The sequence below is a fragment of the Hyaena hyaena genome, unplaced genomic scaffold (assembly GCF_003009895.1).
Source record: "Hyaena hyaena isolate Hyena2069 unplaced genomic scaffold, ASM300989v1 scaffold_36, whole genome shotgun sequence".
Taxonomy (NCBI): domain Eukaryota; kingdom Metazoa; phylum Chordata; class Mammalia; order Carnivora; family Hyaenidae; genus Hyaena; species Hyaena hyaena.
The window spans coordinates 1,750,197-1,773,210 of record NW_024080668.1 but is presented as its reverse complement, the minus strand read 5'-3'; the positions used below and the strand labels follow the sequence as shown (position 1 = coordinate 1,773,210).

Genomic DNA, 23,014 nt, shown 5'->3' with positions numbered 1-23,014 from the left:
TTTGTAACCTTCTGTGTATCATTTTTTATTTAAGCCAAATACATGACCGAGAAGTAGGCTCTCCCCTCCGCTGGAAGGTCCAAGGGGGATTATAAAACTCCTATGGCTTTCACGGGTCATCATATCAAGCTGCCTGTAAGGGCACAAGTGAGCAGGGCTTGTCAGTCAAGTGCCTACAGTGAAAAATGTAAGAGCCCAAGGTATCCCTTGAAGCTAGAAAACCGTATTTGAATCTTTTGTACTAAGTCTTTTGAGTTGAGACTTAGCTTCGTTATGTTGCATGAAGTCAGGGTGCACGGGATGTTACTGACAGAATAATTGTAATATAAAACATTAATAAAAATACTGAACACCAAATTATTAATATGTTCAGAGGCTTCAAATATTTGACTACTTGATTTTTTTCCCCCTCAAGTTTTAGGATTGTGGAAAACAAAGTCTCACGTCTATCCTATGTTCCTTAAGCAGAGAGAAAGGAGTGCAGCTGGATAGAACCTTGAAATACAGAAAGAAGAGAAAGTTCTACCTTCCATCACTGTCGTCTAATTCAATTTTATATTGTATGCGAATGTACAATTAATTCCAGGTGCTGTCTCATGGCAATCCAAAATTTTCTTTTATACTGAAGACTCATACGACTGACTGATGCCAATTTTGGCACTTGTATAGTTGCTCAAATTTATTAGCTCTGATTTTTTTTCCGATACACCAAGATCACTTGGAAGCTAACCCTAGTCTTAAGGATGCTAAGCACTGAACGCACCGGAAACTAAATCCACGCTCCCTCATTGTGCAGTAAGCTGTGTTCCAAACCCCCCACACGTGGCTCCGAGAGCCTTCGAGGCAGCAGGGAAGAGGATCTGTATGTGGGCAACAGAGCTTCGCCCGTCCACTCGACTCAAACACAACGCTGATTTTGTCGGTTTGGAAAATGGCTTCCAGCAAGATCTGCAGGGTTATACTGTTTTTTCAAAAAAATACAAGTCTGAAAAACCACTGATGCGATAATGAAAATATTCAACACCCAAATCACAATGAAATGCCTGAAATGTAAGACAGTTTATGATTAGCCTCCACTTGGTTACGGATTTAACAGCAGGGGCAACAGAGTTTAGAGACTGAAGACGTGTAAGGAAAAACGGAAGGCACAAGACTGTGTTGACTTTATGAGGTCCAGTGTGTGAAGCCAAAATTACTTTAAAAAAAAATTTTTAATGTTTTATTTATTTCTGAGAGAGAGATAGAGAGAGAGAGAGAGAGAGAGAGAGAGAGAGAGAGAGAGGGTAAATGGGGGAGAGGCAGAGAGAGAAGGAGAAACGGAATCTGAAATAGGCTCCAGGCTCTGAGCTGTCAGCACAGAGCTCAACTTGGGGGCTCCAACCCACGAACCGTGAGATCATGACCTGAGGCGAAGTCCGATGCTTAACTGACTAAGCCCCCCAGGCACCCCTGAAGCCAAAATCACGAATAGGAAGCACATGTAGCTAATCTTGATCCAAGTGCTGAAGAGAAGCTATCTATTAAGTAGATGTAAAGAGGTCTTCAATTTCAGCAAAAGTAGAAAACACAGACCCTGATCACCTTTTCCTATTTCTTATAATTGGGTAACATTTATATTACCCAAACATTACTTACTAATCTTTAATTAACTTCATTCATAGGTAACAGGATTACTAAGGCTGCTCCTAGGTTACGGTTTAAACACATCTGAGCTAACAGGAAAGTTTACGGAGCCCTGGCCTATTAAAACTCATGAAGAAGGACAACCAGAACCGGGGATTTAGGATTATAAAAAGAGGCAGTGGAATGTAACTAGTACTTGTCTCCGTCGCATTCCATACTGACAGAATTAAAAACAGAAAAAAAAACCTAGTCATGATTCTTCGATTCTTTCTGTAGTCTCTCAGGATGCTTTTTACAACAGTAAGAGAAATGGGACATGGCCGGCTAGCCTGTAAGTAATACCCAGGATACTCATCGAGGGGGAAATTAAGCTGTCCTTTAATTAAAGGTAAGCCCCGATTATGCTGGGGCATAAAAAGCATTCCGCGGAGAGGCTATCTAGTAGAAATACAATGTGAGCCACATACATAATTTTAAGTGATCTAATACAGTACATTTTACAGGTAGAAAACAGTTGGAATAATTTTAGTAAGATTTTGTTTAACTCGACTTATCAAAAATTATCGTTTTAACATAACACAGAAGTTATACAGAGATTTCATATGCTTTTTCAAAATGTGGATTGCACTGTACACTTATAGACTATCTCATCTGGCTCAAAGCCACATGGGTCCTTGCACAGAATTTTGATTTTTGTTGAGAACCAAACCCACATACGCATGAACTCAGGCATTTCACAGTCCCTCTGGCAGTGTAAACCAAACACCCAGGCTTGGTGTCAAGAAGGATTTACCTGATCGTGTCAGGATGTACCTAAATGGCAAACAGGCAGAAGGACAACAAACCCACCAAGGAAGTGGAGGCAAACTTTATAGAGCCTGGGTGAGATGACCTTCAGTATTCCCATTTACACTGAAATGAGTTCTCAAGTTCACAAAACCTCACAAACCAGATCGGATACATGAAAGCCTTTGTGGTTTTAAAAGATCAGAAGCTAAATCCCATTTATACAGATTGCTAAACTCTGTATTTTATAAATATTTGGGTTTACCCCACTGGTCTTGATACAAAGAAAACTTAATTGCGACAACTTCCACGCATTCCCTGCTCATACTCTGGCTCTAAAATCTGTATCTGATTTCTGTTCATGCTTTAAGGAAACGACTCCAGTGTGTGACCTGGAGAGCTCGTCTACATCCCTGTTAACCTTGGCATTTGTACTAACACCAGCTGGTTCCTATCACAAGCCTTTTTTGGGGGGTGGAAATAGAAATGCTTAATTTCTCTGTTCTCTGCCATTAGATTAGTATACAAGAGCAATGAATACTCTTAGGTCATCTTTTTCCCCCAGTTGTCCATAATTTAACCTTTGCATTTATTTTCAAATATAATTATGTCTTCTTGTCTGCAATCTTAGTGCTGAAATCCTCTAAATTTTTCTACAGAGTGAACTTTTTTAAAGGCCAATTTCATAGGCCACTCTTCCCTTGTGTCAAGATTTTGGTGGCTCCTCATCATTATCAGAGAGGCAATACAAGCACGGACCCTAGTGGCCAAAAGTGGTCCACCTGAGATTAGCAAAGAAAATATTTACCTTAATACTCTGTACAAATAAGCACCAGTAAAGCCCACCTACTAGTTAGGAGATTTGATCTAAACCCAGAAATCCTGGTTTCCTGACCAAGACAGAGGATTGCCATGATGCGGGGAAGGGATGGAGAGAATTTTCAATAATTTGTTCAACATTCCACTCAACAAGACAATCTGATACATCATCATAGGGAGGGACCGATGAGGCTCCGGTTTTTTTCTTGTTGTTTACTACTCACATAATGGGTAGAAACTAAAGCATAATATGGAGATACAGTTCACTATCATGAAGCCGTCAGGTGACCAGGTGATGGAAGCCTACTGAAGAAATCAAGGATCTGGGTCGGGAAGATAACAGGGAGGAGGACCCTGAGCACACCTTGTCGCATGGATACACTAACAGCTACACCCATATAACTCATTCTGAAAATGGCCTGAAGACTGGCAGAACAGACCTTTCACAATTAATCGGAGGAAGGAGGCTACATTGAAGCGGGTGGGGAGGTGGAGCCCTGGTTGGGAACCTAACCTCTGGTGGGAATACCCACAAGTGGGAGGGAACCATCAGCAGGGAGAAGCAAGGGGATCTGACCCCACGCCAGGTGCCCATGGCCCCAGGGGACCCGCGCTGGGAAGAAGAGCCCACCAACATCTGGCTTTGAAAACCACTGGGGCTGAACTTCAGGAGCTTTAAAAATCAGCAGGGCTCAACTCAGGGAACCACAAAAATCCGTGGGCTTAATGCCAGCAGAGCCAGAGGGCAACAGGAAACCGAGTCCCCGCCCCTAAAGAGCCAGTATAGTAAATCACTCCCTCGAGACACTTGAGTAGCTGTTTGAAAAGTGCCTGGAGTATATGTGTAAGAGGTTTACTGACTAACTGGAGAATTGTGATGGAAGGGGCGAGAACCGTGGCCTTCTCCAGGAGCAGGAGTGCTGATGGGGGCCGTTTCGGAGCCCCAGCCCAGAGAGCCAGATGCTGGCAGGACTGCCCTAGCAACTCCACATCTACCTTGCTGCCACCCCAAACCCTGCCCTGGCATCACCTGCAGACCCGCCCCATCTCATCCGCCCACCCTGGCAGGCAGGCCTCCAGAGCGGCTTGTGTCCCACCACACCCTGCAGGCAACCCCAGAGGGCCCAGCGGCACCAGGAGTGAGTGACTCTGGCCCCAGGGGGGGGAGAGAGAGGACCCCCCACCGGTGTGCTTACAGCTCCAGCAGGCCAGCCTCGTAGCTGGTCGCAGAGCGGGCACCTGCAGACGTGGCAGGGAGACCAAAGGCACACGCCCTGTCTGATGGCCAGCTCCACGCACCAGCAAGAGCTGCCCCGTGGTTGTGCCTGCGGTTGTGGCAGAGAAGCTAACTGCAGACACCTAGGCTGACGGCTGGCTTGCCCACCCCCCAACCATGGCAGTGGCCTCAGGCCTCTCAACAGTATGGGGACCAAACCCTGCTCAGTATGCCCACACTGGACAAAGCAGGTCAATGCCGCTTGCTGGGTTGAGAGCAATCCAGATGAGCCACACGGCAAGGAGTGTGCGGTCCACACAGGGAACACACCACAGAAGCTCTTCTGCACGAGGCCGCTGCAAGGAGAAGACACAGCGAATCTACCTAACACAAGGAAACAAATACGGAGTAGACAGGATGAGAGGACACAGACATATGTCCTAAAGAACAAGTAACAAGACAGTAAAAGAGTGAAATGAAATGGAGATTAGCAATATGTCTAATAAAGAATTCAAAATGAGGTCATAAAAGTACTCACTAACTTGAGAAAAGAGTGGATGATCTGTGAGAACTTAGAGAAATAGAGATCGGTAAGAAATAGAGATAGAAAATATGAAAAAGGAACCTGTCAGAACTGAAGAATTCAATAACGGAACTAAAAAACACACTAGAGAAAATAAATAGCATATTAGAGGACAGTGAAGAACAGATCAGTGATCTGAAAGACAGGGTAATGGAAGGCAGGCAAGCTGAATAGCACAAAGAAAAAAAATAATAAAGAAGTGAGAGTAGGTTAACGGAATTCAGCGAAGTCATCAAGTGTAATATCATTCACATTATAGGGGCCCCAGAAGGAGGAGAGAGAGAGAGCAGGAAGCAGAAAGCTTATAAGAAGAAATAACAGCTGAAAACTTCCCTCATCTGGGGAAGGAAGCAGACATCCAGGTCAGGAAGCATGGAGAGCCCCCAGGAAGATCCTCATCAAGACACATAATAAAGAAAATGGCAAAAAGTAGTGATAAAGAGGAATTTAAAAAGCAGCAAGAGGAAGAAAACAGCTACATACAAGGGAAATCCCATATGGCTATCTGCTGAGTTTTTGGCAGAAACTTTACAGGCAAGGTAAAGTTTTGGGTTAAACTCTGCAGGAATGGCAGGATATATTTCAAAGTGCTGAAAGAAAGAAAAAAACACTTTTTTCCGAGAATACTCTACCCAGCAAGATTATCATTCAGAACAGGATAAGAAATAGTTTCCCAGATAAACAAAAATTAAAGACCATCACCACTAAACCAGCCTTACAGGAAACATTAGAGGGAATCCTTCAAAAGTGAAAAGCAAAGGCCATAACTAGAAGAAAATTATGGAAGGAAACTTAACAGATAAAAGCAAATATAAAGTACATTTAGTAGATTACTTACAGTATGGAAGATTGAACATAAAAGTAATAAAATCAATTACATTCATATAAATTAGTCAAGGGGTACACAAAAAAGTTGGAAAATATGACATCTATGTATAAGACATGGTGGGGGAATAAAAATTTAGTGCTTTTAGAATACGTTCCAATTTAAGTGATCATCAACTTATATAGTCTGTTACACACATAAGATGTTATGTATCAACCCAATGATAACCACAAATCAAAAATGTATAAGAGATCTGCAAATGATGAAAAGAAAGGAATCTAAGCACAACACTAAAGAAAGCTATCAAACCACAAGGGAAGAGAGAAAAAGGAACAGAGAACTTAAAAAAACAAAACAAAAAAAAAAAAAAAAAAAAAAAAAACCAACAACAAAAAAAAAAAAAGAAAAATAAAAAAAAAAAAAAAAAAAAAAAAAATAAATCTTTCCATCTTCTGACAACGAGGAAAATGGCTTTAAGTACATAGCTGTCAATAATTACTTTTTTTTTTTTTTACAAATAGTTTATTGTCAAATTAGTTTCCACATAACACTCAGTGCTCATCCCCACANAAAAAACCCTGCCACCAGCAAACAACGAGGAAAATGGCAATAAGTACATAGCTGTCAATAATTACTTTTTTTTTTTTTTACAAATAGTTTATTGTCAAATTAGTTTCCACATAACACTCAGTGCTCATCCCCACAAGAGTCCTCCTCCATGCCCATCTCCCCCTTCCCCCACATCCATCAATCCTCAGTTTCTGTCAGCATTCAAGAGTCTCTCATGGTTTGCCTGTCTCCCTTTCCCCCACCATTTCCCCCCTTCTTCTCCCCCTTGTTCCTCCGTCAAGTTCCTCCTAATCCTCCTATATGTGCAAACATATGATATTTGTCCTTCTCTGCCTGTCAATAATTACTTTAAATATAAATGGAATAAATGCTCCAATCAAAAGACATAGGGTGGGGGCACCTGGGTGGCTCAGTTGGTTAAGCGTCAGACCTCAGCTCAGGTCATGATCTCACGGTTCATGGGTTCAAGCCCCACATCAGGCTCTGTGCTGACAGCTAGCTCAGAGCCTGGAGCCTGGTTCCGATTCTGTATCTCCCTCTCTCTCTGACCCTTCCCTGCTCACACACTCTCTCTCTCTCTCTCTCTCTCTCTCTCTCTCTCTCAGAAATAAATAAAACATTTTAAAAAATTAAAAAGACAGAGTGACTGAATAATTAAAAAACAAGACCATTCTCTATGCTGCCTACAATAGACTCATTTTAGACCTAAAGACACATACAAAAGGAAAGTGAAGGGGTAGAAAAACATATACCATGCAAATGGGAGCCCCCCAAAAGCAAGGGTGGCAATACTCATATGAGACACACTAAGACTTTAAAACAAAGACTATAGCAAGAGACAGAGGACATTACATAATGATAAAGGGATCAACCCAATAAGAAGATAGAACAATTCTAAATATCTGTGTTCTCAACACAGGAGAACCTCAATACAGTAAGCAAATATTAACAGACATAAAGGGAGAAAATGAGAGTAACAAGAGTAATAGCAGACTTTAACCCTCCACTTACATCAATGGAAAAATCGCCCAAAGAGAAAATCAACAAGGAAGTGGTGGCTTGGACACATCAGAGCAGCTGGACCTAAAAGACAGAGAGAAAACATCTCCTCCCACAAGGGCAGAATGTACAATTCTTAACGTGCACACGGACCACTCTCCAGAACAGATTATATGGTAGGGTACAGAGCAAGTCTCAATAAATTTGAGACTGAAATCGTATCAAGCATCTCTCTTGACCACAACTGCATAAAACTAGAAATCAATTATAAGAAAAAATCGGGAAAGAACAAGAATGCAGGGAGACTAAAAAACATGCTACTAAACAATTAAAAGGTCAACTGAAATATCAAAGAGGAAATTTAAAAATACATGGAGACAAATGAAAATGAAAGCAAATGGTCCAAAATCTTTGGGACACAACAAGAGCACTGTAAGGGGCAAGTTTATAACAATACAGGCCTATCTCAAGAAACAAGAAAAATATCACATAACCTAACTATACACCTGGAGACACTAGAAAAAGAACAAAATCCAAGCTAGAAGAAGGATGGGAAGAATAAAGATTAAAGCAGACATAAATGAGAGAGAGACCAAAAAACAATAGAAAAACCCTCAATGGAACCAAGAGATGGTTCTTTGAAAAGATAAGCAAAACTGATAAATCTTTAGGGACAATGAACAAGAAAAAAAGAGGACATAAATAAAATAAGAAATGAAAAGAGGTAACAATGAACACCACAGAAATAGGTTTAGAAAGGAATTATCATAAAAAATTATATACCAACAAACTGGATAACCAAGAAAAAATGGGTAAATTCCTAGAAACATACAATCTTCCAAGACGGAGTCAGGAAGGAATAGCAACATTCAAGAGACTGATTATTATTAATGACACTGAATCAGTAATCAAAAAACCCCCAACAAACAGATGTCCAGGACCAGATAGTTTCACAGGTTAATTTTACTCAGCATTAAAGAAGAGTCAATACTTACTCTTTTCAACTACTCCAAAAAAAACAGAAGATGAAGATAAACTTCCAAATTTGTTCTATGAGGCCAGCATTAACCAGATGCCAAAACCAGACAAGGCTCTACAAAGTAAGAAAACTACATGCCAATATCTCTGGTGAACACAGATGCAACAATTCTCAACAAACTATAAGCAAACCGAATCAACAAATACATTAAAAAGTCATTCATCATAATCAAGTTTATTCCAGGTATGCAAATGTGGTCCAATATTTGTAATCAGCATGATATATCAACAAGAGGAAGAATAAAAATCATACGATGTTCTCAATGCAGAAAAAGCATTTTGACAAAATACCATACTCATTCATGATAAAAATTCTCAACAAAGTGGGTACAGAGGGAACATACCTCAACAAAGTAAAGCCTACATATGGCAAACCCAAAGCTAATGTCATATTTAATGGTGAAAGCCTGAAAGCTTTTCCTTTAAACTCAGGAACAAGAGAATGGTATCTGCTGTCACCAACCTTTACTTAACTTGGTACTGGAAGTCCTGGTCACAATAATCAGACAAATACAAGAAATAAAAGGCATTCAAACTGGTAAGGAAGTAGAGACACTGTCACTTTCTGCAGATGACTTAATATTGTACATAGAAAATACTAAAGACTCCACTAAAAACTACTAGAACTGATAATTTGAGTAAAGTTGCAGGATACAAAATTAATACACAGAAATATGTTGCATTTCTATACACTAAAAACAAGGGGGAAGAAAGAGAATTTGAGAAAGCAATTCTAGGTACAATTGCACCAAAAAGAATAAAATGCCTGGGAACAAATTTAACCAAGGAGTGAAAGACCTATCCTGACAAAACTAGAAGACATTGATTTAAAAAAAAAATTATAGGGGCGCCTGGGTGGCTTAGCCGGTTGGGCGTCCGACTTTCACTTAGGTCATGATCTCGCAGTTCGTGGGTTTGAGCCCCGCATCGGGCTCTGTGCTGACTGCCAGCACAGAGCCTGGAGCCTGTTTCGGAGTCTCTATCTCCCTCTCTCTCTGACCCTCCCCTGCTCACGCTGTCTCTCTCTCTCTCTCTCCTAGAGATAAAATAAAAATATTAAATAAATAAATAAATAAATAAATAAATTATAGACGATTCAAATGGATAGATATACCATGTTTATGGATTTGAAGAATATTGCTAAAATGTCCATACTATCCAAAGCTATCTATAGATTCAACGCAGTCCCTATCAAAAACCAGTAGCATTTTTCACAAAACTAGAATAGTCCTAAAATCTGTACAGAACCACAAAAGAATCTGAGTGGCAGAATCAATCTTGAAAAAGAAGAACAGCTGGAAATATCACAATTCCAGATTTCAAGATATACTGCAAGGCTCTATGAATCAAAACAGTATGATACTGGCACATAAACACTTAGATCAATGTAACAGGCTAGAGGTCCCAGAAATAAACCTACACCCATAGGGTCAGTTAATCTATGACAAAGGAGAGAAGAATATACACTGGGGAAAAGACAGTCCCTTCAATAAATGGTGCTGGGAAAACTGGAGAGCTAAATGCAAAAGAAGGAAATTGGACCACTTTCTTACTCCAAAATATGTATTTCTAAATAAATTATTTCCAAAGTAAATATTTCTTTCCACAAAAAAAACCCTCAAAATGGATTAAAGACCTAAATTTAAGACCTGAAACCACAAAACTCCTAGAAGAAAACAAAGGCAATACTTTTTTTGACATCAACTATGGAAACATTTTTCTAGATATGTCTTCTTAGGCAAGGGAAACAGAAGCAAAAATAAGCTATTGCAAGTACACCAAAATAAGTTTTTGCACATAGGAAATGAACAAAATGAAAAGGCATCCTATTGAATGGGGGAAGATATTTGCAAATGATATAACTGATAAGGGTTATATCCAAAATATCTAAAGAATTCATACAACTCAACACCAAAAAACCACACTAGCAAGTGTGTAGAGAGAAGGGAACCCTCGTGCACTGCTGGTGGGAATGCAAACTGGTGCCCCCACTGTGAAAAACAGCAGAGAGATTTCCTCAATAAATTAAAAAAAGAAACACTACATGATGCAGTAATTCTGCTACTAGGTATTTACCCAAAGAAAGGGAAAATGCTAATTCAAAAAGACATATGCACCCCTATATTTACTGCGGCATTATGTCCAATAGCCAAGATAAGGAAGCAATCTCGTGTTCCATCTATAGTTAAATGGATAAAGAAGACACAGTTATACACACACACACACACACACACACACACACAAAGAATATTGGTCATAAAAAAGAGTGACATCTTGCCATTTGTGACAACAGGGATGGACTTAGAGAGTACCAGGCTAAGGGACACAGATCAGGCTGAGAAAGACAATAGGAAAAACTCTATGGCTTCCCTTCTATGTGGAATCTAAGAAACAAAACAAATGAGCAAACAACAAGAGAGGAAAAAAACACACTTAAACATAGAGAACAAACTAGTGGCTGCCGCTGGGAAAGCTGGTGGGGCGTGGGTGCAATAGTAAGGGGAATCAGAGGCACAAACTTCCAGACAGAAGGTAAGTAAGTCATGGAGATGACAGACAGACCACAGGGAGTAACAGTCAATATTACTGTTCTAGTGTTACACGGTGACTCCACTCATCACAGTGCACACTGAATCTACAGAATTGTCAGATTGATACGTTGTACACCTGAAACCAATAAAACATGGTCTGTGAGTTATACCTCAATAAAAAAGAAATCAAGGAATCTCAGTAATCCGATTGCACTGACACCCAAGTTATCACACTCCCATCCCTGATGGCTCAGGACTGTACGTTGTTAATGACCTGACCGGTCATCTGGTAACTTCAGCTACAGGTAAAATAAAAGAGCACTGGATGTATTTACAGAAAAATGTAAGTTTAAACTATTGGATACATGTGGACTGAGACGAATTCAATACTCCACTGCTGAACTACCTTCAGTTTAATGGAATCACAGAGTTTGAAAAATTATAAGGCTACTTGGAGAAAATGAAAATCACAGTATCCTAAGAATTTCACTTCAGAAATATGATAAATATTAATATCTGAGGCATACATTTCATGGAATATCTACATTATCAAGTATCTGTCCCATTAAGGAGAGAGGCCTATAGGTCGAATGACCAATTTGCTAAATTACTGAGAGAGATTTTTTTTTTTTTTTTTAAGGAATTAAAACCAGCTGCACTTTTTGTCAGGATTTGTTAGTCCAGCTCCACTCAATATAAATTTCATTCTGTTTCATATTTCAGAAACCAAACAGGTTTCGAATTCTTAATATTTATATGCAAAAGTTTAGGGCTTTCTCCAAACTTAGTTCACCTTCTACTTTACTATACTTTTGTCCTCCATATACTTAGCACTGAAAAAGGTATCACAAATTGTGCTGGACTAAGTTCTGGGTAACTGTCAATTTTGAGTGAAATGTAATGTACCCAGAGCTTCTATGAATGTGGCACATTTTAAAAAGCATATTAAAGGGCGCCTGGGTGGCTTAGTTGGTTAAGCGTCCGACTTTCGCTTAGGTCATGATCTCGCGGTTCGTGGGTTCGGGCCCCGCGTCGGGCTCTGTGCTGACTGCCAGCTCAGAGCCTGGAGCCTGTTTCAGTCTGTGACTCCCTCTCTCTCTGACCCTCCCCTGCTCACGCTGTCTCTCTCTCTCTCTCTCCCCTAGAAATAAATAAAACATTAAAAAAAAAAAATTAAAAAAATAAAAAAATAAAAAGCATATTAATCAGGGGCGCCTGGGTAGCTCAGTCAGTTCGGCGTCTTGATTTCAGCTCAGGTCATGATTTCCTGGTTCCTGAGTTTGAGCCCTGAGTTGGGCTTCACACTGACAGCACGGAGCCTGTGTGAGATTCTCTCTCCCACCCTCTCTGCCCCTCCCCTGCTCATGTATGCGCGTGCCCTCTCTCAAAATAAATAAACATAAAAGAAAATAAAGCCTATTACTCGATGGGGAGTAGAAGACGCTCCCTCCAAGGCAACACAGTAGGAGCCCCACCATCCTGGGACCTCCAGCGTCTGTCTCGGCTACGCGGCTCGTCTCTGGGCAACTTTGAAGGCCCTGGATTTGAGATGCAAGGATGCAAGTCTCCAAGTCTCCTTTACGAAACTGTAGAAATCCTCACAGAAAACCACAGATATAAAACTGAAGCCCAAATAAAAATATTCCTATAAATTGTACAAGTAGAATGGACTGCTAAATTGCTATGCTTATTAAATATTGAAAAAACCTGGATAACAAAGTATTCATTACATGAGTTACTATATTCTAGACTGAAACCTAGAATATAGCACTAATGCAATAAACATAATTTACTGAATACCTATTTCATATCGGCACTTGGTATTAATTACCTTTAATTCTAATAATAAGCCTGTAAGAAATCCCCTTTTTCAGTTCAGAAAAGTGAGGCTGGAAAGTTTTAACAATTCAGAATCACAAAGGTGGTATATAAAGAACTAATTTAAACATTTTTTTAAATGTTTTTGAGAGAGCAAGTGGGGGGAGGGGGAGAGGGCGCATGTGCGAAGAAGGGGCAGAGAGAGAGGGAGACAAACAATTTGAAGCAGGCTCCAGGCCCTGAGCCATCAGCACAGAGCCCAACACAGGGCTCAAACCCATAAACTATAAGATCATGACCTGAGCCCAGGTCAGACACTCAACCCACTGAGCCACCCAGGCACCCAAGAACTAATTTTTTTAGAAGTCTACTTTGGTAGTTTTAATAAAAGTACCCTTGCTTTCCTACCTTTAATATCTAATTTATTATTATTTTTTAAATGTTTTATTCACTTCTAGGAGAGAGAGAGAGAGAGACAACGTGAGCAGGGGAGAGTCAGAGAGAGAGAGGGAGTCACAGACTGAAACAGGCTCCAGGCTCTGAGCTGGCAGTCAGCACAGAGCCCGACGCGGGGCTCGAACCCACGAACCGCGAGATCGTGACCTAAGCAAAAGTCAGACGCTTAACCGACTAAGCCACCCAGGCGCCCCTTTTAATATCTAATTTAAAGAATCATTTTCTATCACTTCTATACTAGCATTTAAATGAAACCAAAATATACTCATCTTATATATGGAATAATTCAGCCTGAGAGATCAGAAAGAAGATAAAATAGTACTCTATTCTTAACTCATGCTTGTATTTACTTCTTATTTTGTGTACAAATATTATATAATAGGTTTGCTTATGAGTGGGAAATTAATTTGAAAAGTAAAAAGTTTATTTTATGAGACATGAAATGGATGAAATCTGTCTGCATTTCTGTTAAATTAAGATTATGAATCTGAAGTAGATATGTATTTTTAAATGACTTTTTTTTTTTTTTTACTTTATGTAGATCTTATAAATGGCAGAATACAAAAGTTTACTATGAATTTTCATGAGTTCTGGCACTTTCAAAGTTATGGATGTGGTACAACATTTTATTGTGACTGACAGTATAATTCTGCTATAATAAAAATTTCCTGCCGACCTGTTCTGTCCTGAAATGCCTCAAGCACTTTGGTTTAAGTGTCAGATTAAAACATATGATGGAGAGGAGAACCGAATCTGCACTCTCCTATCTTCCCAGCCAGGGAAACAGGGCGGGGCCAAAAGGGTGTGGGGGGAGACGTTTGTTTTCATAATTATGTAAGAATAGATTGTTCAAATGCCTTCATTATGCCATCTATTTTTGAGCCAGTTTTCCTCTGGATGATTTTCACCATGTGGGAGAAGTGAAGTTTAGAGTCTTATGTAAATTTTCCATTATCCAAGTACCTTTCATTTCCATTGGGAACAGGTTTGGGTCGTAGGAGTTGATGTGAGGCTGACCCGACGGTGACATCAGTTATCTAAAGGACGTCCCCCTCAGAAATTCACTTCTGTGGGCTCCAGGGCTTGTAAATCTCCTGCCCTTTGCGCCTCTCCAAAAGTCGTTCACCTCCACCACCACAGAGTCCACCCGGGCCTTTCTCGTTTGCTCCTTCAGGACTGCGGTTCCAACGCTGAACCGTCCCAGGCTTCCCTACGGTCTTTGCCTGCTGTGGAGACTATTCCCCACACCCCCTCGTATTTAGGTTCATTCTTAAACCAAAAACTAAACAAAATCCTGCCCCAACATTCCTTCCTCTGTCAACGTTCTACAATACTGGTCCAGCTCTAGTTCCTCATTTTTTCTTCCTCTTATTTAAAGCAGGCTCTACGCCCACTGGTGGGCTCGGTCACAACCGTGAGATCAAGAGTGGCCTGCTGTACTGACTGAGCCAGCCAGGCACCCCCATTCCTTCCCTTCTTGCCGTCCCGGTAAGCGGGCTTCTGTCTTCCATGCCACGTGGCATTCCTGCCGACAGTGACCTCCTGGCTGTCGTGGCCTCTCATCTTGTGTCAGTACCACCCACAGGGTAGTCTCTCCTAAAAGCCTGCTCTTCTTCGAGTTTGATGGCATTTGTATGTCCTTGGGGTTTTTTTTTTTAGCACTTTACTTTTTTCTAACTCTTGTATTTTTCACACTACTCTTTCCCTGAACCATCACTTTCTTTTGCTTCCTGATCTGTAAATGTGCACATTTCATGCGGAATGATTTCTGACACTGGCTATACATCTGAAATACCCTTGCCCTTAAAGAATATATGATTATGTGGGCTCAGCCATAGCCCTGTTGATTCAGATTCTCCAAGTGTAGAACCCAAGACTTGCCCTGGTGATTCTGATATCGGACTATATTACAGGTGCCCCTCCAGAACCTTCCCTCATTACTCTCCCCCCTGGAATTTCATGATGTTTTGACCTTACAAATGATCACTCTGTGAAGGTAACCGTTCAGTAGTTCTGGATTATTACAAGGAAAAAAAACATGCTGTGACTAAGTTTGGGAAAGATTAAATAACAGAGAGGTTATTTTACTGAAAGACTTCTCAAGGCCATACGTACACTTCACACTTCTATGCCACCTCAGGCCTTCTTTATTCCATTAGAAAGTGTTGTTTGCATCCAAACGGATGTACCTCCTATAATCCACTTTCATTTTTCCCCAAGTTTGGTTATTTAAGAGAGAGAGAAAGTGGGAATCAGGGAAGGGCAGAGAGATAGCAAGAGGGCGAGAATCCCAAGCAGGTTCTGTGTTGTCAGCGCAGGGCCCAGAACAGAGCTTCAACTCATGAACCACAAGATCATGACCTGAGCTGAAGTTGGCTGCTATACCTGACCTTAGCCAATAGGCTGAGAAGAGACTGAAGTTGGATGCTTAACCAACTGAGCCACCAGGTGCCCCTATAATCCACTGTAAACATCACTGCTAGATTATCAGCATAATGCACAACTGTACACTTACAGTCCTCTTCTCAAAAAACTTCAATTATCTTTGGATTAGAGTCAAGTTTAAATTCTCTAGCTTGGCACTCAAGACCTTATAAGGTCTGGCTTGAACTTTTCACCTTGTTCATCTCTTTTTCTGCTAAAAAGTGTACACACTTTGAAGTCAGGCATATTTGGGTTTGAACTATGCTTTATCTTGGAGGAGCAATTCAAATCCTCCAAGTCCCATTTGCTTATAAATGAAGGAAAGAATACTTCCTGAAAAGGTTACTTTGAGGATGACAAGTTGGTCCTTCTCATACTCTGTGTAGAGTCCTCACTCTCACACTAAAAACAGTGGTTCTCAAACGTCAGTACACATTCTTATTAGCTGGGTTGCTCGTTACATAAGGAGATGCATGAGCGACCCCTGGGTCTGGACTTGGTCAGTCTGTGTGGAGAGCTCGTACGTGTCTAGAAATACACTGTCCAATATGGTGGCCACTAGCTGCGGGTAGCTACGGAGCATTTGAAGTAAGGCTCGTCTGAATGGAGATGTGCTGCAGGGGTAAGTAAGATACCCAATTTTAAGACTTAATATCAAAAGAATAAGGCAAAATATCTAATTAATACTGTTATCAATTACATATTGAAGTGATATTTTGGCTCTATAAGCATAGATAAAATATATCATCCTTATTAATTTTACCTGTTTAACTTCTTAATGTAGGTACCAGGAAATTTTAAATGATGCAAACGCCTCAGGTTGCATTTCCATTGAACAGCACTGCTTCAGGATGTGCTAGGTATCCTCAGATCACTTTTTAAGCAACAGTATATAAAATTCTAAGCTCTCTGAAAGAATCAGTGCCTTTTCATATCTTTATATCCCTCATACTGTTTTGAACATCTGGGGTAATTAATGAATACTAACTGAATTTAGGTGCACTTAAAATTTTGAGTTCAAATTCGTAGAAAGAATTTCATTAGAAGTTTTGCTTTTATTTTTTTATTTTTTAATGTTTATTTCTGAGAGAGAGACACAGCGTGAGCACAGGAGGGTCAGAGAGAGAGGGAGACACAGAATCCGAAGCAGGCTCCAGGCTCTGACCTAGCTGTCGGGCACAGAGCCCGACACGGGGCTCGAACCCACAAACCATAAGATCATGACCTGAGCCGAAGTCGGACGCTTAACCGACTAAGCCACCCAAGCACCCCTTGCTTTTATTGTTTTTATCCCCAGTGCCTAAGGAATTATTTTTGAATTTGCATTTCTTAAATGAAACAAAAAAATGTGAAACCCCTACTTTGATTTGTTCCCAAATCAATATAAACAGTTTGCTCAAAGACCTGGTGTTTTCTTCTATGGTTATGTGACTTCACCTAGAAACAGACTATTTATCTGAATAGATTCCAAAATTGTTGAGTATTAACATAGCCATGTTCTTCATTGAAAACGAATGGTCAACACTCAACCAGGAATACACAGATTTTTATGCCACACTAATTTAGTTGGATGAGGAACAAAAGACAGGCTTCTGGGGAAAGACGGTCTGTATGTAAGGATGAATGCGAGGAAGACCGGCAGAGCCCCCTGGCAGTGGGGAGGAAGACAAGTAAAAGAGATATCATTAGAAATACGTAAGCTAGGAGCACCTGGTGCCTCAGTCGGTTGAGCGGCCGACCTTAGTCTAGGTCATGATCTTGTGGTTCACAAGTTCGAGCCCCGTGTCAGGCTCTGTGCTGACAGCTCAGAGCCTGGAGCCTGCTTAGGATTCTGTGTCTCCCTCTCTCTCTCAAAAAGAAAAACATTAAGAACATTTTTTTTAAATAAAAAAAATACTTAAGCTAATGTCAGCATGCAGAATAATCTTGACTTCAGTGACTATTAGAAGAGAAATGGTCACGACACTAGAAGCACCTTTCAAAGATGGTCTGGCCATACCCAGCAAACTTCCGCACTCACCTCATGGCCACGTTGCTGCCATCAATGACTACCGGCCTCAGGTTCTCCCCGTCATCCGCTACGAGCTCTTGCATCGGAGAGTCCGAGCGCTGAGACTCCAGGGAAGGCGTCTCCCGCGTCAGACTGCTAACCGTGCTAACCGTCTGTTCAGCATCACTTTTGTTTCCAAGCTTGACGAGCTCGCCTAAGATGTCATTGATTAAAGCATCGGTACCAAGTTTATTGAGCACAAGCTGAACCTGTTCTTCAGAATAGCCTAACTTAAGTGCAAACTCGAGTTTTGTTTGGTATTCTCGCAACACATCGGGGGGGTTCTTCACTTCCTTGGAGGTAGTCTGGGACTCCTCAGGTTTAAAGTCTTGCAAAATGTCACTGCGTTTGAGTAGATGAGGCTCTAAGCAGGGAGACCTACACAGTTGTCTGTGAGTCTTGGTTAATAAGCATGGCTCTACTGAAATGCTTCTCGATTGTTCTGATTCATTATCAGAATTTGTGCTTTCTTCAGAGTCACCAGAGCTCACATTCTCTTCAGACACCTCTTTCTCTTCCTTCCCGGAATTAACTTTATCCATTGTTGGCTTTTCCACCATTGACCAAGGTACAGATGTACTTAAATGTGGGTCAGTGCTCTCCACATAAAGGTGGCCTAGGTCATGCCCCAGATGATCCTTCAAGCCCATGAAGCTGTTGTGTGTGCTTGACTCCACTTTGCTATTTTTTCTGTATTCCTGAAGGCAAAGCACCCCGTATTCCTAGGGGAAAAAAAAGATATTTAGAATCTCATATTCACGGTTTTATTCCAGTCTCAGTGAAGAAGTTGCAAGAGTATTTATTACCCAACTCTACTGAATATCTAACTTTGCAGTTCCGTACAGCTTTTCATCCCGTGTGACACCTTAGCCCAAGATGGCATCATGCCCCGTTTTTCAGATGAAGAAGTTAGGAATTAGAATACCATGCAATCCCTCTGAGGTGACAAAGAAAATAACTAGTGAAACTGGATTTTTTTTTTTTATCCAGTTTTGCCTGACTCCCAAACCCACACGTCTCCCACTGTGTCATGATGCTTCTCGACCATTATGGAAGAGATCTTTCCACTGTCAAAAAGGCCGATGTTTCTAGAGCGACATCTAGGACATTACCCACAAGCATGTTTTAGATACAGCAGGATAGGTTGTGTACAAGTTCTCTCAAGGAATTCATAAACATGTATAAAGATTAAAGAAAAAGCCAGACGGAGAGAAAGGAAAACACGAACTTTACTATAATTGAAAAATGGACAGGGGCGCCCGGGTGGCGTAGTCGGTTAAGCGTCCGACTTTCGCTCGGGTCATGATCTCGCGGTTCGTGGGTTCGAGCCCCGCGTCGGGCTCTGTGCTGACTGCCAGCTCAGAGCCTGGAGCCTGTTTCAGTCTGTGACTCCCTCTCTCTCTGACCCTCCCCTGCTCACGCTGTCTCTCTCTCTCCCCTAGAAATAAATAAAACATTAAAAAAAAAAAATTAAAAAAATAAAAAAATAAAAAGCATATTAATCAGGGGCGCCTGGGTAGCTCAGTCAGTTCGGCGTCTTGATTTCAGCTCAGGTCATGATTTCCTGGTTCCTGAGTTTGAGCCCTGAGTTGGGCTTCACACTGACAGCACGGAGCCTGTGTGAGATTCTCTCTCCCACCCTCTCTGCCCCTCCCCTGCTCATGTATGCGCGTGCCCTCTCTCAAAATAAATAAACATAAAAGAAAATAAAGCCTATTACTCGATGGGGAGTAGAAGACGCTCCCTCCAAGGCAACACAGTAGGAGCCCCACCATCCTGGGACCTCCAGCGTCTGTCTCGGCTACGCGGCTCGTCTCTGGGCAACTTTGAAGGCCCTGGATTTGAGATGCAAGGATGCAAGTCTCCAAGTCTCCTTTACGAAACTGTAGAAATCCTCACAGAAAACCACAGATATAAAACTGAAGCCCAAATAAAAATATTCCTATAAATTGTACAAGTAGAATGGACTGCTAAATTGCTATGCTTATTAAATATTGAAAAAACCTGGATAACAAAGTATTCATTACATGAGTTACTATATTCTAGACTGAAACCTAGAATATAGCACTAATGCAATAAACATAATTTACTGAATACCTATTTCATATCGGCACTTGGTATTAATTACCTTTAATTCTAATAATAAGCCTGTAAGAAATCCCCTTTTTCAGTTCAGAAAAGTGAGGCTGGAAAGTTTTAACAATTCAGAATCACAAAGGTGGTATATAAAGAACTAATTTAAACATTTTTTTAAATGTTTTTGAGAGAGCAAGTGGGGGGAGGGGGAGAGGGCGCATGTGCGAAGAAGGGGCAGAGAGAGAGGGAGACAAACAATTTGAAGCAGGCTCCAGGCCCTGAGCCATCAGCACAGAGCCCAACACAGGGCTCAAACCCATAAACTATAAGATCATGACCTGAGCCCAGGTCAGACACTCAACCCACTGAGCCACCCAGGCACCCAAGAACTAATTTTTTTAGAAGTCTACTTTGGTAGTTTTAATAAAAGTACCCTTGCTTTCCTACCTTTAATATCTAATTTATTATTATTTTTTAAATGTTTTATTCACTTCTAGGAGAGAGAGAGAGAGAGACAACGTGAGCAGGGGAGAGTCAGAGAGAGAGAGGGAGTCACAGACTGAAACAGGCTCCAGGCTCTGAGCTGGCAGTCAGCACAGAGCCCGACGCGGGGCNGTCTGTGACTCCCTCTCTCTCTGACCCTCCCCTGCTCACGCTGTCTCTCTCTCTCTCCTAGAAATAAATAAAACATTTAAAAAAAAAAAAGAAAAATGGACATTAGTTTGGATCAAACTTAACAAAAATCTAGAGACATTTCAAAAATAATTTAGGTGGTGTGCTGAAAGAGTACAATTGTACAACGGCCAACAAAGAATGACATAATTACAAAGTGAATTCTACTCCGTTTACATGAATAGTTTTGTCCTAACAATCTTTATTTTGTGACTACGGAGCCTAGTAACAAATACAAATCTTAATGATACGCTGCCCTTACTAAGTGTCAAGAACACTGCCATCTACTTCACACCGGCGGGGTGGGGGGGGGGGAGAGCTCTTTTTTATTCTGTGCACATTGACAGAAAGCTCAGAAATGAAATCGTTCTCATAAATTTAGCAGCATATAGTTAAGTACACTGAACGTTATCTTCATTTCCTGCATTTTACGGAAGAAAATATTTCTGTATTCTATCAGATAATTAGTTAACCATTATCCACGTTTGGTTAAAAAGTCATGCTTTCCACTACTGCCTCCCTGGCCACCCCAAGGAACGCCTTTACTGTTTAAAATGCTTTTGCTGTTTTACTAATTTTCCTTAAAGTCTGTTGGGAATCATTGTTAGGTCTCTGCCAGGAACAGGTGAGCAAAGTAAAATTATCTGCTCTTGTGCTTCCGTGCAAGGGCTGTAAATTTACTTATTAAGGCAATTCCAGGGTTCTATCCAGGGAGATTAGTAAAGCAGGGGTAGCTGAATTTGAGACTGTCATAAAACACCTATTTAAGTTATCTGAAAAAGAAAATTGTAAAAACACTTTATTCTAAAGCTCTTCAACATCTTATTTACACTAGAAAGGAGCTATTATACAAATGTTAAGAGAAAAATGCGAAGTGTTCTTCTAAGAAGTCAAACATCTGAATGCATACTTGGTGAACTTATTAGAGAGGGAAGTATTTCTACAAAAGAAATAAATTCTATCAAGTATGGTAAATACCAGAGAACAGAACATGGAATCTTTAGCTTGATAACCACACACTTAAAATTTCTTCAGTGTGCAACTCCTACACACTTCTACAGGAGTGTCTTTGGGTTTTCTCCCTCGAAAAGACAGAGAACACTGTTTTATTACCAGAGTGTTCATTAGTCTTAAACGAACACCAAGCTTTCCAGGCTCCGGACGGCACAACTGATAAAAAGAAACACTCCTTAGGAGAGCTCTGAGCTGTATCTATTTCCATTTTTTCTATTAATATGGATATGCACGAGCCCAATTATTTAGAATTAAAGGAAGGCATTTTAAAAGCACATCTTTACACTCAGTGATTTATTAACTACTGTAATATACTGACATCATAATGCAAGTAACAAATCACAACAGAATCCTAATGAAGGGATACAGTTAAAAGAAAAATCTGCACCGTGGCCTTCGTGGCGCTCCCACCAAAAGTATCCTCAACAAGGAAAACCCTATTGGAAGCTAGGCTGCCTGGCAACCAGAAGCTGGTTGCTAAGCTGCGCTCCTTTAACATGCCATCGTGAATGCTAGCACAGTCGAAGAATAATTTGGTATGAACAAAAGCCTATAAAAGAGCCTGGGACTTAAGTGCGTCTGGTTTACCCTCGGAGAACAATGCAGCTGCCAAGCCAATCTGGAAGCTCCCACGTCATTGTTCTGTAAGCCCCGCAATCTGCTCTGACTGCAGGAAGTGCATTTAATGTGCACCGCTGCTGAGCTCCCCTGAAAAGTTTGGGTTCTGCACGAGGGCTGCTGTGGGGTAATGCCTCATGGTAGTGACTCACTGACCAAAGCCCCGGCTTGAAGTAGGAAATCTTCTTTTAGTAGTGAGCAGTAGCGTCTGCCTTTTGGACAGTTTCAGAGAAGATGAATACTTTATGAAAAACACGGCCACTGGGGAACACGGAAATGAAATGTTATGTTTAAAGAGTTAGTGAAATTATTCTCAATTTTCCCATTTTCCGGGGCGCCTGGGTGGCTCAGTTGGTTAAGCATCCGACTTTGGCTCAGGTCATGATCGCAGGGTTCGTGGGTTTGAGCCCCGCGTCGGGTTCTGTGCTGACAGCTCAGAGCCTGGGGCCTGTTTCGGATTCTGTGTCTCCCTCTCTCTCTGACCCTCCCCTGCTCGCTCGCTCTCTCTTTCTCAGAAATAAATAAAACATTTTTTAAAATTTCACATTTTCCAAAGAAACAAAACCCAATACTATAAGGTTTTTTAAACTATAAATGATCCACCCTAAACAAATATTTAAATCTTTCTATATATAACACTTCACTCTAATATAAAAAACGTGTTCATGATGCAGTATAAATCTGCTCTACTATATAAATTGTGTTACATGGCTATGATGATAAAACGGGGAAAAATAAGATTGTCAATAGTTTGCTTTTTGTAATATTAAGCCAGAGAAAACTCATCTGACTACAAATGTGTTTAGTGAATACCACACACCTTTAACTTGTAATCTCTCATGTAATTTATATATCCTCTTTAAAGAAAAAGTTGAGAATAACTGGGCTAACAGGA

General features: G+C 40.9%; 1 protein-coding gene and 1 long non-coding RNA gene across 5 annotated transcripts in view; one reads left to right on the top strand and one right to left on the bottom strand.

Annotated features, from left to right (window-relative positions):
• The window catches only part of ZC3H12C (zinc finger CCCH-type containing 12C), an 87,006-nt gene that overhangs the window by 31,511 nt on the left and 32,481 nt on the right, over positions 1 to 23,014 (bottom strand). For all 3 annotated transcript variants that reach the window (XM_039229252.1, XM_039229251.1, XM_039229250.1), the window contains exon 2: positions 17,710 to 18,461. In XM_039229252.1, coding sequence (XP_039085183.1) covers positions 17,710 to 18,389 — 680 coding nt within the window. In that variant the 5' untranslated portion in view covers positions 18,390 to 18,461. The remainder of the gene's footprint in view (positions 1 to 17,709; positions 18,462 to 23,014) is intronic.
• The window catches only part of LOC120229931, a 48,501-nt gene that overhangs the window by 21,577 nt on the left and 3,910 nt on the right, over positions 1 to 23,014 (top strand). The window contains exon 7 of one of the 2 annotated variants that reach the window (XR_005527877.1): positions 14,251 to 14,350. This is a non-coding gene — a long non-coding RNA (uncharacterized LOC120229931). Of the gene's footprint in view, positions 1 to 415; positions 1,251 to 14,250; positions 14,351 to 23,014 lie in introns of those variants that run through there. The other variant, XR_005527878.1, reaches the window with a different exon arrangement.